Source organism: Oreochromis aureus, linkage group 4 (assembly GCF_013358895.1).
Source record: "Oreochromis aureus strain Israel breed Guangdong linkage group 4, ZZ_aureus, whole genome shotgun sequence".
NCBI classification, from domain to species: domain Eukaryota; kingdom Metazoa; phylum Chordata; class Actinopteri; order Cichliformes; family Cichlidae; genus Oreochromis; species Oreochromis aureus.
Genome location: NC_052945.1, coordinates 24,637,189 through 24,652,907, shown reverse-complemented (window position 1 = coordinate 24,652,907; position 15,719 = coordinate 24,637,189). Strand labels below are relative to the sequence as shown.

At 40.2% G+C, this 15,719-nt stretch overlaps 1 protein-coding gene across 6 annotated transcripts in view; it reads right to left on the bottom strand.

Annotated features, from left to right (window-relative positions):
* Positions 1-15,719, bottom strand: part of clec16a (C-type lectin domain containing 16A) — a 53,882-nt gene that overhangs the window by 22,487 nt on the left and 15,676 nt on the right. For 4 of the 6 annotated variants that reach the window (XM_031728515.2, XM_031728517.2, XM_031728516.2 and 1 more), the window contains 6 exons: positions 14,774-14,890; positions 9,613-9,910; positions 8,333-8,444; positions 8,043-8,143; positions 3,972-4,091; positions 3,515-3,624 (listed from right to left, as the gene is read on the bottom strand). In XM_031728515.2, the coding sequence (XP_031584375.1) occupies positions 3,515-3,624; positions 3,972-4,091; positions 8,043-8,143; positions 8,333-8,444; positions 9,613-9,910; positions 14,774-14,890 (858 nt within the window). The remainder of the gene's footprint in view (positions 1-3,514; positions 3,625-3,971; positions 4,092-8,042; positions 8,144-8,332; positions 8,445-9,612; positions 9,911-14,773; positions 14,891-15,719) is intronic. The other 2 variants (XM_039610869.1, XM_039610871.1) reach the window with 1 other exon arrangement.

The following is a 15,719-nucleotide window of genomic DNA, read 5'->3' as shown; positions in this document are numbered from 1 at the left end:
TCTCTGCAGGTGGTTTGTGGACAGTCATGGCTAAGACAAAGGAACTCAGTGAGGACCTGCAGCTGTGCATTGTGGCTGCTCACAAGTGAGGAATTGGCTACAAGGCCATATCCAAATGTTTTCAAGTTCCAGTGGCTACAGTGCAAAGTATTATTAAAAATACAAGATGTTCCGCACTGTGGAAAATCTCAGAGGACGTTGTCGGAAGCCAAAAGTGACACCTGTGCTGGCCAGGAGAATAGTGAGAGAGGTGAAAAAATCCAAGGATCACCACCAAGGCCATTCTGGTGAATCTGGGCTCTGCTGGTGGCAATGTCTCAAGGCAGACAGTCCAACGGACACTGTTGGGTTCCACGGATGCAGACCAAGGAAAACGCCACTTCTCCAGGCACTTCTAAGGCATGCAAAAGCTCATTTGGCCTTTGCAAATGCTCATCTGGACAAAGAAGAAGGTTTCTGGTCTTCAGTGTTATGGTCAGATGAAACAAAAATTGAATTATTTGGTCACAATGATGTTGGCATCATTGTGATCATTTGGCATAAAATGGAGAAGCCTTCAACCCAAAGAACACCATCCCCACTGTCAAACATGGTGGTGGGAACCTAATGCTTTGGGGGTGTTTTTAGCCAATGGACCATGGAACCTAATCACAGTAAACAGCACCATGAAAAAAGAGCAATACATGAAGATTCTCAACAACAACATCAGGCAGTCTGCAGAAAAACTTGGCCTTGGGAACCAGTGGACATTTTAGCACGACAATAACCCAAAACATACAGCAAACGTGGTGAAGAAATGGTTAGCAGACAACACCAGTAACGTTTTGCAGTGGCCTAGCCAGAGTCCTGATTTGAATCCAATTGAGAATCTGTGGAGGGAGCTAAAGATCAGGGTGATGGCAAGAAGACCCTCCAACCTGAAAGATTTGGAGCTCATTGCTAAAGATGAATGGGCAAAAATGCCTGTGGAGACATGCAGAAAGCTGGTCTGCAATTATAGGAAGCGTTTGATTGCTGTAATAGCCAATAAAGGCTTTTTTCTATTGATTATTGAGAAGGGTATGAATAATTCTGGACATGATACTTTTTGCTAAAATATAAATAAAACCTGAGAAATATTTTTTTCCACAATGATGCCTCTTGTACATCATCTTATTATCTTTGGGGAGACACCTGTGTCATTTCTGCTCAAAAAAGAACTTGCATATTGAACAAAAGTAACTTTAAGTCAATATTTGGCAGGGGTATGAATAATTATGGGCTTAACTGTATATAGATGTAAGCGTGTATGTGGAAATATGTGTGTGTATGCATGTACGGATGCAAATATGTATATATACATATTTATATACATCGCCTCTGTCAGTGGGCCCCAGGGTGGCTGTGGCTACAATGTAGCTTGCCATCACCAGTGTGTGAATGTGCGTGTGAATGGGTGGATGACTGGATATGTAAAGCGCTTTGGGGTCCTTAGGGACTATTAAAGCGCTATATAAATACAGGCCATTTACCATTTACCATGTATGTATGTGCGTGTATGTTTGCAGGTGTATGTATAACTTGTACATATCTTTCTTGTGTAAATGTAAATTTGTCTGTTATTGTGTAAATACTTACGCTACTGTGTACTCCACACACATGGAGAGATGCCAAACTGCCTTTCACTGTTCTTGTAACAGTGACAATAAAAAGCTATTCTATTCTATTCTATTGTCTCTCAGCTAGCTGCTAACAGAAAGCCCTATCATACCTCATATCAAATTTTTCAAAGCCAATAAGTGTATTTCCCATAACATGACTCAATTCCTCTAAATAATTCTGCTATTGCCATTACTGGAAAATAACACAGTATAATAAAATGTCAAATCTGCAATGGAATTTTCCAGATAAGTTTTTCTATGGACATTGATAAGATATAGACTCAGTGAGCACCACTTATGCAGCAGCTTACTTTACTTGTAAAGACAAAAACTGTGTTACTGACTGCTGTTCCTGAGAAAAACAGACATGTCAACAATACTTGATGAACACCCACTAGTGAATCCCATTCACAGCAATCTGTAAGTGTAATGAAACTGTAACATCAACGCCCACGTGTGTTTTAAATGCTGCTGTGATGAAAGTAATGATCTGAAAGTTAGTAAAATGGTTGATTATGGATTATTATAAGCAGACAGTAATGTTCTTCGAATTAGTTTAAAATGTAAGCTTTAGATTATATGGGCCGTATGGTGATGCAATGGTTAGCAATGCCACCTCACGGCAAGAAGGTCCTAAGTTTGAATCTAATCTGGAGTCTTTCTGTGTGATTTCTCTCCTGCAAGAGTCCTCTCTGGATTCCTCTCAAAGTCTAAAGACAAGCATAGGGTTTGGTAAATTAATAATTCTAAATAGACTGTAGGTGTGAATGTGAATGGATGTCTCTCTCTATGTGTTAGCCCTGCAACAGACTGGCGACTTGTCCAGGGATAGGCTCCAGCCCCCCTTAGACCCTGAATTAGGATAGGAGGAATTATAGCCATGGTCAGATCACCATCTGTGTGATATTAGCCGTTAGAGCTAAATTAAGGAAACAGGAGGCTTGACGTGCAGCATGTGGTGAGGTTGCTGTGCTCCTCCTGTGAGCTGATGCCCAAAATGCCCATATAAAGGATAATCTATTGTACAAATTGAACAGGAAAGACAGTCTTGGAAACTGAGCATTTTTAGCAGTCCAAAGCCTGCTTGTTTGGGTAATAATGCTCTTAATGAGCACTTAAACCATCAACACAACCCTTTAAGCTTAAACAGCCTGGACTCCCCTCCCCCCTCCAAAAAAAGTGTCTCTTCATTACTATTAAACTGTGTCAGAGGTGGGAAATTCTCCAAGCAGAAACCCCCCAAGTGATGTTTAACCAATACCAAAAAAAACAGTTAAAGTTTCACCAAACCCGCTGCGAAAAATAAAAGCTTTTAAAATTACCAACATGAGGTTTCAGTTCAAAATTGTGAATTTTGTAAAAAGAAAAGGAACTCGTTGACAGCTGTGCAATTTCTTCCTTGAACTTGATGTGAGTGCAAAAAACAAAAAACAAAGGGAGTATTACCATGAAGTGACAGAAAAGGAAATATAACTTCCCTGAAGGATAACGAAAAAAAAAAACCCCCCAGATATGTAAAACAGTGTGAGCTGCAGAAAAAATGGAAGAGAGAGGAAGAGTGTCTGGTGTCAGAGAGAGCAGGACTAAATGTCAGTGTTTAAACAGGGGGAAGGAGGAGATGAGATGGGAGGTCTGTAAAAATATCATCGGTCACTAAGTGGCTCTAACCAAGAAGCCTTGCAGCTGTGAATTCTACAGAAGTGACAGAATTACATGGAAAAGGGTTGCTTCACTCCTATGGATGGCACAATTTTCAGGATGTTACTTCCTGCTGAGGTCCCATGTTCCCTTAAGCAGTTTGTATTTGCGAGAGTCATAAAGTCTGCTAACAGGACTGTTGAAATGTCACAGGAGCATGCTTGGGTGTGCTGTACCTCCAGGCAGGCCAGATGAACGTCTTTGATAATACAGTTGCTCCCAGACAATACAGACTGCTTTAACAAAAGGCAGCTCAGCTCGAGGGTAGCTAGACGCACTTTACCATCTGCACACAAGTAAGAGAAATGCATAAATAAGTATCAAATATAACATATTATTTCCTGTTAGGTCGAAAATCTAAGAAATGCACCACATGCATCACATCATGCAAAATGTCTATACATGGTTTGTGAGCTTTAACAGCTAAAATTTCTACCTCATTTGCATTTGCTGGGTTAGAAGTTCTCGTAACAGATGTTTTTGCTCAGTGTGCCAGTGCATACACTATATGTTCAGCTTAGCAATATGCAAATAAAATGAACATCAAAAGAAAAAAAAAAACAAGGGTACTTTTTTTTAAAAGGTATGAAACACCACACCAAATGTGGAAGTGTGTGTGTGTGTGTGCGCTACCTGGCAGTGCAGCTTGGCTCATAACTCTAATAAGTCTTTCCACGAGGACCACGCTGTAAGAACTCCTCTCCTGGTCTGGAACTGGCAACTGCAGACGCTCCAGAAGATCAAGGTTGATACCTACAAACAAATTAAACAGAAAAACAAAGTAAAAGAAAATGCTAATTCAGAGCCACGATCATTAAGGCTGTCATCTTGACTTGTCTTTAGTCTGGGAATCTAACGTATGTAATATGTTTAATTGGTTGATTAGCAGCACAGACGGAAGGCAAATCACTGTAAGCCGTATAGTTTTACTTCCTAAACAGCTGCGACACCACTCCACCACATTTAGGTTTTTTCAGCTGAAGGATGACACGGACATTACTTAGAACCTAAAATTATTTATGAAGTCAAAACTGAGGTGTAATCATAAAAAAGGGACCTAACTCACGAGATAAACCACTGTTGTGCCCACAAATAACAGACAAACTAGCAAAGAACCAATTTTAAATTGTCCCTTCGTTACTAGCAGTCGTTGCAAAAACACATTTAATCCCATGTATTTAGCTGAATGAAAAGATAACAGTTTGACAGGTAGTAAATAGTATTTTTGCACCAAGAAGTTGATTCCCAAAGAGCTGTTTACCAAAAATGTGTTCTTAAAAACTGTGAAAAAACTGAAGAAGTGGGGGACATCTGTATAGTGACAATAAAGGCATTCTATTCTACAAAACAAGAAACTTCATGTTTTATGAAATAGGAAAAAATCCTTCTACTGTTCACTGAATCCTTATATGAAATAGTCTCAGTGGAAAGGTGGCTTGTCAAGAAGCCATTCTTAAGGAAAAATGCTGAAAAGACGGAAGTATGCTAAATTACAAAAGAACTGGACCAGAAATCAGTGGCAACAGGTCTGATGGAGTGATGAATGCAAATTTGAAAATTCTGGTTCAAATTGTTGTCAGTATCTACAAAGGCCTTCAGGAGAGAGGTACAGAAGTTTGCAGCCATGTGTAAAACAGTGTGGCGAGTCAGTTATAGTTTGAGGTGCCATTTTACCAACTGGTGTTGCAAGTCTTGTCAAAATGTATGAATTCTGATCCACCATGCAATGCTAAAAGTATGAATTTTTCCGCCTAACATTGATCCCAAACACATTGCCAATGCAGTGAAAGCGTATCTGGATAGAAATACATACAGTGCAGGGCTCGCAAAATTTCAATATCCCTGGTAGCCCTTCGAGCAGGGACTCTTCAGTTTTAGGTAGCCCAAAATAAATTTAAGTAGCCCGAATAAAACAGAGCAATTTTTTGATTGATGTTTTGTTTCCTGTTTTGTTTCATTTACAATATTATACATTAAAGTATAATATCGTAACGGAAACAAAACCTTAATCAAAAAATTGTGAAACACAAATTACAACATTGTATAAAAATTACAATCATCAACTCAAATACTTGGTTCTAATTGAACAGAAATTTCTATGAACGTGTAAGAACTGTGTAGAACATGAATCAGTCTGTGTCAGATCCTGAATTTGAAATTTCCACTGAAGTCACGGGTAAGAGGCAAGTGGAACCAAGATCGAGGCCATTTGCTTTTTGAAGTTTGCAAAGACTGCTAAATTTTGCCAATGGTAGTTCACTCTTTGCAACATAGTACGCTGCTCTAAACAGATTTTTCAGGTTTATTTTTAGTATGTTCTTTGCAATTGGTGTTTGTTCTGGGAAAGATATTGCAGACTGAGCAATAATGCATTTCTTGCATTTCTCATGGGTTCTAATGGGGGTCTTTCTTAAAATTACTGGTCCCAGTAACAAAGGTGCTTGTCGACTCAGAAATCGAGGGAAAACCAACAACACACCCGGCAGAACATTATGTTATTTACAGGGGTGCACATAAGTGGTCCGCAGGTGCGCATTCGCTATCAAAATAAAAGACGCGCACCAGATAAGAAGTTGCAACGCGCGTTTGCGTACATACAAAATGCACTGTTTTTGTCCGCTAGAGTGGGATTTTCACGGCATATTCTGCACCACATCTCTGTGCGTTCAGCATTTGTTTGAAGCCAGCTCACCTCCTGCAACCACTTTTCCAACAATACTCGCTTCTTTTGCGGTTCAGACTCCTTCTGACATTTCTTTGGAGGTGGAGGAACACCAAAGTAATTGCTTAAAGGAGCTTCTTTGACATCTTTAAGAGTTCTAAACAAATGCCTGTCCTCCTCCAGAAAATCTTATGTACGCAAACGCACGTTGCAACTTCTTATCTTGTGCGCGTTTTTTATTTTGACAGTGAATGCGCACCTGTGGACCACTTATGTGCACCCCTGGTTATTTAGCTTGTCATATTCCAGCCACAGAAATTCTTTTGTCCATGAAACCATAAAGCTGAGCTTTCTTTTTGCCTCATAGTCTGATTTGTCATAACTTTTCCGTTTTGTGGTCGGCTTTTCTTTGGCTGTCACTTCTTCACCCTGACCCGTCCTATTTGGCTCAAAATATATATCCTGCTGCTTTTACACATGCACTCACATAACGATCAGCGATTCTCTGCGCAATCAACCTCTCACATGTTTAAGCTTGCTGCGGGAGATTTCACTTGTCAGGTTTGAATAGTAAGCTAATGCGTGATAAGACGATGTTAGAGGAATTGGTGCGCAATTAATCGTCACTCACCAATCAGTACTGCTGCTCTCTATACATAGTTCGCGCGATCGCAAAGTGAAAGCAAAAAAAACAGCAAATTCAAACGCGATTTCAATATGTCACATATTGACAGTGGCTCACCGATGCCAATGACATAATTACTCAGCTACATTTCCGAAAGAATGCAAAAGCATTGACATATATTTTTCCTTCCTATTATAGCCCGACGGGCAGGGCTGAGATAGATTTTGGTAGCCCGACTGTAAAAAAATCGCTAGCCCCGGGACGTCGGGCTAGCAATTTTGCGAGCCCTGCAGTGGATCACTATCAGTCATGGATTGGCCGCCCCAGACATCAACATTACTGAAGCCGTGTGAGATCATCTTTGCAAAAAAACAAACAAAAGGCAGCCGATATCTAAAGAAGAGCTCTGAATGTCCTTCAAGAAACCTGGAGAAGTATTCCTAAAGACTACTTAAAGAAATCAGAAGAAAGCTGCCTGAGAAAGTTCAGGCTGCGATGAAGAATAACAGTGGGCATACCAGACACTGACTCTCAATCTGGTGACAACAAACAAACCTTTTGCTTCATGTACTGCATTTCCTTGTATGCCTTCACATGTTTCAATAAATCACTGCAACTATTTCCAAGACCTTTGCACAGTAAAACACTGAGTGCTCAGGTAGAGTAGAAAAGCACTATATAAGAACCAGTCCATTTACCATTTGCTGTATACAAACAAATGAATCTACATGTGTTTTTAAAGAGAACAATCATACAGCCCTTGGAGTAAACAGACGTCAATAATTTTCTTTGTTACTTCATATTCATTTACTTAAATAGAGAGACAAAAGCCTTATTATTACATGTCAAAAGGTTTGTGCCAGGAAAAGGCAGGAGGAGATGAGAAGGGAGGTGATTAAGAGGCTCTAACTAAAAAACTATGCAGCTGTGGATTCTGTAGAAGTGATAAAAGTTACATGGTTTTTATACAATGTGAAATCTAAGAACATCAGTCTTTAATTAATTTATTAAGAATGACCGGATGATAGAGAGTTAAATTATGACTCCTAGAACCTTTAGAGCAGGGGTGCCCAATCCCAGTCCTCGAGAGCTACTGTCCTGCAGTTTTTAGATGCATCCCTACTCCAACACAGCTGAATCAAATAGTTGGATTACCTCTTCTGCATGCCATCAAGTCTGGCAAAGGCCTGATAACGAGGCATTCATTTGATTCAGGTGTGTTGGAACAAGGACGTATCTAAAAGCTGCAGGGCAGTAGCTCTCGAGGACTGGGATTGAGCACCCCTGCTTTAGAGCAAGATAAAAACCATCTTATTACAAAGTAAACATCACAAGCCTGCAAAGGAATATCTGGGTATGACAAAACCTCTTTGGAAGTGCTGTGGACAGATGATGTTAACAGTGAGCTTTTGCTTACCTTTGCTGTGTGAGACAGCGTAAAGCAGGCAGAGGACAAACAGCGCGTGGTAGTCGTCACTGGTGCAGTCAAGGGCACTGTACACCATGTCTAAGAACGGCCTGCAGGGAGCGAGAAACAGACAATAAAGAGAACATAGCTTCAGTTAACAATTCTGTCTTTCCCATTTTCAATTCGACTTTTAGATGAGCTTTACATTGCAGTGCACTCACGTGTGTGTGTGTGTGTGTGTGTGTGTGTGTGTGTGTGTGTGTGTGTGTGTGTGTGTGTGTGCGTGTGTGTGCGTGTACCTGCTCCTCTGTGTGTGTGTGCGAGTAGCTGCAGCTGTCTTCTCCTCATCAGTGATGTTCTGCTCTGTCAGCTCTGGCACCTTACACTTCTCCATCACCACCATCTCTATCTCTGCACAGATACACACACCGAGAGACACACACTTAGTATTTACTTACATAAATCTCCACATATTTGGACAACCACCTACCTCACAGAGTATCATTCACATTCACATCACAAATTTAACACACTTACAGACACGAAACAAAGAGGCTCTAAAATGTATGAACCAAATGAAGTGTGAATGTCGTAAAATGTATTATAGCTGCCAGGAAACCTCACATTTGTTCCTTACAGTATTTAGAGCAAGCAGGTTAAAATTACCAATTAATAGTAACACATCAAAAGACAAAGGAATATTTAAATCTATTATGAAGAAAAACAGATCTATTTTTAAACATATTCTTTAAAATGTTTGTAATTTTATCACTTGTTTTATCAGTCTGTTAACAGTGGTAGGCGTCTTTGTTCCATCCCAAATGGTACTCATGTCATTCTGAAACCATCTTCCCCTGCAGCCCATGACCACATTTGTGCTTTAAAAAAAGGTAAAGAAAAAAAAAAGGTTGAAGCTGTCAATGTTTCAGTATAAGTCAAAGCATAAAAAAATGAATCATTTCGGATGAGTGAAATGGTCACATTTTAATATAGACACGAACACACACACACGCACACACACGCACACACAGAGCAGGAGTGAGAGACAGGCGGAGAGATGAGGAGCACAGGATGGATGGTGTATTGCTGTGGGAACCGATACTGCTACGTGGATTGTGTTCAGCACAAGATCAGTGATAGCCATGATAATCATGGGGAAATTAAATGGTGCCAAGAACAGGATGCAGCAAAAAGAGGGAGTCCTCATCTTAAAACAAGCTAAAGTGACAGTTTCTGTTCTGATTTTGCATCTTTGCCTGTTTTTTTACTGCTGTTACTTTTTCCAGGAATCTTTTATTTCCTGAAAAAAACCCAATGATGAGGCTGTATAATATAAATTTAAACACAGCTGCAAAAGGATGGAGATCACATTTAAGCATTTACTTGTAGGCGCAAGTGAAAAGCAGCAAAGCCACCACATTTCCAGTGAAAAATGTCGGTGTTCTTTCTTTAAAGAGTTCTCTCTCTTTTCTCTTGAGAATAACCAGAGTGCATGGGAGACCACATTGGATTTATGGCGGTGAAGAAACACTCACAAACACAGTCCTGTACTGCTGTGTCCAACGAGACACACACTCACCTTCCGCCGTCTCCCCACTCGCTCTGCTTCCCTTAGAACTCCCACCTGCTCCTATTCCCTCTGTACCTTTTCCCTTTTCCCTCTCTCCTCTGCCACTGTCATCATCCCAGCCCTCTTCTAGTCCTCCTCCTGCACTGCTGCTTCCGCCCCCAGCCCTTTCATCATCTTCCTCCTCGCCCAGGTTCTTGTAGTTTGGCCTCTTCTGTGTTCTTTTGCGGCCACGATGGCGGGACAGCTCCAGTGAGCGCTCCAGAGACTCCGGAGGCTTGATGAAGCGGCGCATACCTCCCGCACTTGCCTGTTGGATAGAAGCAAAACAGGATAGCGGCCAGGGTATGAGGAGAGAAGGAATATATCACCTGTGTATCACTGAGTTATTATTTTAGTCAACAACACATAACCATAACCTCCAAAACAGTTTTGAACATAACATCACAAATGTACGAGTTGCAATCCAAAAGACTAATACAAAACTTTTCCATAAAAAGCCAAAGGAATTCCTGATGTTCTGATTTGTGGTCGATCAAATTTTTGAGGTTGTCTCATTGTGCACCTCTAGGCTGTTTTCAGTGCTTATGCTATTTTTAAAACACTCTGTGGAAGTCCAGTTCTGACAAGTTTCACATTTGTGTCTGCAATGCAAGTCTGAACTTCTCCACTGTTTCAAAACAGAGAGCCTCAAGAGTTTCCTTTTGGAGAAGAAAAAGCAACTCAAGCTCAAATCAGAGGACCACAGCTGGTGTTGAGAGAAGATTCCATTGGTTAAAAAAATCAGCTTAAAAAATTCTTGCACTTTAAATGCAATGCAATTGGGTGTCAAATAGTTTGATGGCTTGTAACAAAGTTTGAGCCATTTCTTTCAGATGCTTCAGGATATCAGAGTAGTCAATAGTCTGTCTGACTCTGTGAATAACTGTGTGAGCTGTTGAAAATGTTCCCAACTGCACTCCTCACCTGACCGAACATCTTTAGACTTATAAATTGTTGACTCCTATGCTCAAAGCTGCTGTTTGCTCTCTGGGTTCTAAGCTACAGACCCAGCAATTATGACTGCTGATATGCATGTCAAGTATGTAGACTTCAAACTTCTGCAAAACAGAAAATCGACTCTGAACACTTGCACTTGTGTCACAACAGGACTTCCATCTAAAAACAGCAGATGCACAGAAAGCAGCTCAGAGGTGCACAAAGAGAAAGCCTTGTGAGGCAATTAAAATCAGTTATGTAAACTCGATATGATGTCATATCATATGATGTAAGTCTTTTTGGCAGGGCAAAAGACAGGCAGTGGTCCAAACAGGAGAAACAACAAAGGGAAGCAGTCAGGTGGTAACAGGAAATGAGATCAGCCCCGCCCCCCACGGAAAAAAAATCAAAAAAAAAAATCACACATGAACAAAAGTATTTGCAGAAATTGCATATTAAATTCTATCTATATATATAATTATACTTGTGTCTATTTATTGTCACACTAATTACAAAGTCTTACAGTAAATGTACACTGATGTTAATCAAAAAGCCACTTCCCACTTCATACATTTTTGGACTATTTCCTCTCTCTCTTACACAAACACACACAGGCTTTGAGGCCACTTCTGTGTGGCCATACTCGAACTTTGAGAAACCCACTTTCCACATACAGCCCCCAAACCGACACCAAAATGCACATGCACACAATCCCACAGGAAACAACTGGTAAATGATAAAAAAAAAAAAATGCTGAGCAGTGCTGTCAGGGCTGACTTACAGTAAGTATAACATGTGTAACTGTGACAATCTTCCTGTTGCACATTTTAATGACAAACTCCTTACTGCAGCTCATGAATATGAAACTCCCGGACGTTTCAGAGACTGCAAGTAATCATAAAGCAGTCATTTCAAAACTTGATGATCCTCTAGTTCATTTTCTACATACAGCACTATTAGTCTAGTCTGACGGAGTTATGACTTCAGGTAAAATTACGGTTAAACAAAAAGCTGACCAAACATCTTAGTTAAGAGTGGAAAACAATGTCTCATATTCATGTCGATGTAACGCTGACATGTGTTACCCGCGTTAACATTTCTGCACACCACGTCCTTATAGGTCAGAGCTGTTTTAGGGTTTTATAAACAGCTTAAATTTGTGGTTGATTGGTGTATGAAGCCAATAATTAGCAAATTAAACTATTAACTGACTGATTGATAATTAATGAGCAACTACTGTTATAAATGCTTCTTTTTTTTTAGAAATTATAAGAAAATGATGACTAGGGATCTTCAGAGATCCACGTTGATCTATGTATTTTCAGCTTTATGTTCTACCAGAGAAGCTTAGCAGGACTGTGTTGAAACAGCATCCTTCCTGATGTTTTATCAAGCCTTGGTGCAATCCCTCACCTGATCCACTGTTTTAAACAAGCCATTTGGCTCCCTTACTTTTTCCTTTAAGCCATCGGTCCTCTGATTGGCTGCCCTTGCAAATAAAAAAAGATTTCAATAACAAGTAAGTGGGGCTCATGGGGACTACTTGTGCACGTGCTAACCGTGCACTTGCAAATGAGCAACCACTATTTAAACAATACATTGTAAAAACAGGAACTATGGAACATCGTAAAAGGAATTGACATATTTCATTCATCCTCTGATTTAGTAATTAATTTAGTAAGTAGTTATCAGATTATTAGTAAATTACAAAAATGATGGTAGTGGCTCTAAAACTAAAACACACACACACTTTAATGGGTTCAGTGATGATGTGAAACAGGACTGAATTCCAAGATAATCCTTTCTCTCTGGTTTCATTTCGTGAAAAGGTTCACCTGCTCTTACACCGAGAGGAAGAAAACTCTGTATCTCACACTGAAACTGGGTGGCCTGATTTCACTGAAGTTCTTGCGCTAACACAAACCACCAAACACAAACATGAGCACGTGACCACGTCAAAACATACATGCACATACATTTGAGCAGGTGTCTGAAACCATCCTGCCTATTCAAATGTGTGCCTAGGATAAACCCAGTATCAGTTTCTCTGCATCAACCTCTGGTGAAAGTATTGTGGATGAATCACAGCAAAAAAGCTGCAAATTTATATACATCATTTAAAAACCCTCGCTTTGGCCCTGTCTCCTCCATCTTGTCTTTCTTTATTATTAATTTCTTATGACTTGAAGGTATTCTTGTAACATTTAAACTCTTAAACATGTTGCCACTATTATTTTATTTTATGTTTTTAATTTAAAATTCAGAAAACCTTAGGTATTAGGTCTGTTTCCATGCTTTAAAAATACTCACATGTGTATCTCTGTGTGTTACTGGTAGGATTACATTGTAGTTGCCTCTAAAAACACAGTGTGTATTTTGTCAGAGACAAACCACAAACCAGTATCAGTGTGTGTGTGCGTGCATGTGTGTGTGTGTGCATGTATGTGTGTGTGTCACACCTGCTAGCTGACTATATTCTGGTAAACCGCTCGCAGTCTAAACCAATGCTGAGAAATTAATGGAGGTCAGGGAGCATGCACGACATATCTACAAACACATACACTCGCTTGAAAGTAGGGTGCCATTTGCAGGTCAAAAGATAAACCGAATTTTCTGCACAGTAAACGAACTGCACGAACTTACGTTATACAAAAAAAAAAAAAAAATACTGCCACATGCATGCAAATATCAAAAACATGTATCTAACTGGTGCACTTGCAAGTAAACACATCTACAAAAGTGTGAGAGAAAGAGAGAGAAAACACTTCTTCCAGGAAAGAGATCTGGGTTAGGTGAGCCAGCTCTGTCAGTGTTCCATCATGTGACCTAATTTCCTGCCACATCAAAGACGAACAGGAGGTGCCATTTGACCACCTGCGCAAAAACAGAGCCCATACCTCATATGTCTGCTGTTTTATCTACAATAAATCAAACAATAACACGGTACATGTGATTTAGCAGATACGCTACTCACAGTGCAACTTCTGAGTATCTACTTGGCATCTTTAGGAATCGTTAGTAGCACTTCCTCAATAAACCATGGTGATGTCACACAAATGCGTGGCATGCATAACACTTGTTCACTGCACTAATGTGCTCATTAGCGTTTTTACATGCACCAGAACAAAATGCCAAATACACTGCGGCAGGGTAAATGCCAGTAAATCACACAACCTGCACCGGTATCCATTTTATCAATGTTAATCAGTCAGAAAAAGAATAATTAATGTGCAAACGCAAATTTGTGTTGTCTAGTGGAACCAAAAAATAAATAAATAAATAAATAAATCCCCCCCCCCAAAGGAAAACAGTAACTCATGGATAATTACAAGAAATATGATTGTTAATCTACTTGATTTTACTTGAGAGAAATATATATAAACAGGGAAAGTGATCTTGAATGAATATCTGGCAGGTATGTATTTGGGTCTGGCTGCCTCCTGTTGTGGTACACCAAAGCTGTGAAGACATCACGCCTCTAGTTATATTCACTGAAAAGGTAGGCCGTTTCTTACAACAGCCAGAGAGTTCTTGCGCGCGCACGCACGCACAGACACACACACTCAGCACAGAGAATAACCACAAGGGTTCTCAGAAACGCTCACTACCTCGGCACACCCACCTGGCTTTAAAAGCAGATGGTCAAAAAAAATTTAAGAAGCAGGGGCGGGGCGATGAGGGAAGAGAAACTGAATCAAGAGTAGAAAATGAGAGGTGAGGGGAACTGGATGGGGAACATTAGGTGATGAAAGGGGAAGATTAAAACGGTGGCAGAAAAGAAGAGGGAAATTACAAGAATATGCAGATGGAAATGAAAGGGCACGGAGCAGTAAAAGGAAACCGAATGCTGCTATCCAACGCCGTGGCAGGAAGACAGAGAGAAAGACAGGAATCAGGAGTGTTCAAAAAATGGAAAGGGAAGAAAAAGAAAAGTCAAGTAATTTGCATACTGTTGCCTTGATGTGGGTGAATCATGGAGAAAACCATGACCCTTCGATCTCATAACCACCTACGCACACTTCTGGAACACAACTGTGTGTGTGTGTTGTGTATGTGTCCATGCGGTTGCTTCGTAGGCGTGAGTGTGCACATTTCTTGTTTGTATGCTGAACTCACTCACTGTTTTACCTTTTACAGTGCAGTACAGTTTACAGTACATTAACATATACAGTCAGTGTGTGTGTGTGTGCGTTACCGTGCTCTTGTGCGCGCTGTGAATATCTGTCGGTGTGGTGAATACAGACAGATCTCCGTTGAAAATAACATCTGCAAGGGCATTTACCAGTGGCTGATAGTGGATGATTAGAAACACCTGAAAAACAAGTATAAATAAATTATAGTGTTAAGTCTTCATTTAGACATGTTCATCTGGACCAACATGTAAACATTGCAAATTACACAAATATAACTGGCTCCCTTTAATTAACACGATTTACAGTCACTGGCCACTTTATTAAGCGTGTGTTAATGCAAATACCTGGCAGGAATTCATGTAAACATGAGCAAGGAAATCTGCCAAAGCTCAAACAAGGCATCAAAATAGGGGAAAGAGGTGATTTAAGTTATTCTGAACATGGCATGACTGTTGGTGCCAGACTGGCTGGTCTGACCATTTCCGAAATTGCTGATCTGCTGGGATTTTCCCACACAAACATCTCTAGAGTTCACAGAAAATAATCTCAAAAAACAAAAATATCCAGTGAGCAGCAGTTCTGTGGGAGAAACTGCCTTGTTGATGCCAGAGGTCATAGGAGCGTGGCCAGACTGCTTCGGTAACAGTAACTCAAATAACCACTTGTTGAAAACTCAGAAAACTGAGCCTACAATTTGGAACATAGGTTCAACAAAATTGGACAACATAATATTGGAAAAATATCGTCTGGTCTGATGAGTTTCTCCATGTATCCATCCTGCCTTGTATCAGCAATTCAGGCTGCTGGTAGTTCTGGTATAATGGTGCGGGAGAAATTTTCTTGCACACTCCCAGAGTATTGTTGCTGAGCCTTTATAACTACAGTATACCCACCTTCTGATGGCTGTGTCCAGAACGACAACGCACCATGTCACAAAGCTCATATAATCTTAAACAGATTTCTTGACCATGACTATGAGTTCAATGCACTCAAAAGGCCTCCGCTGTC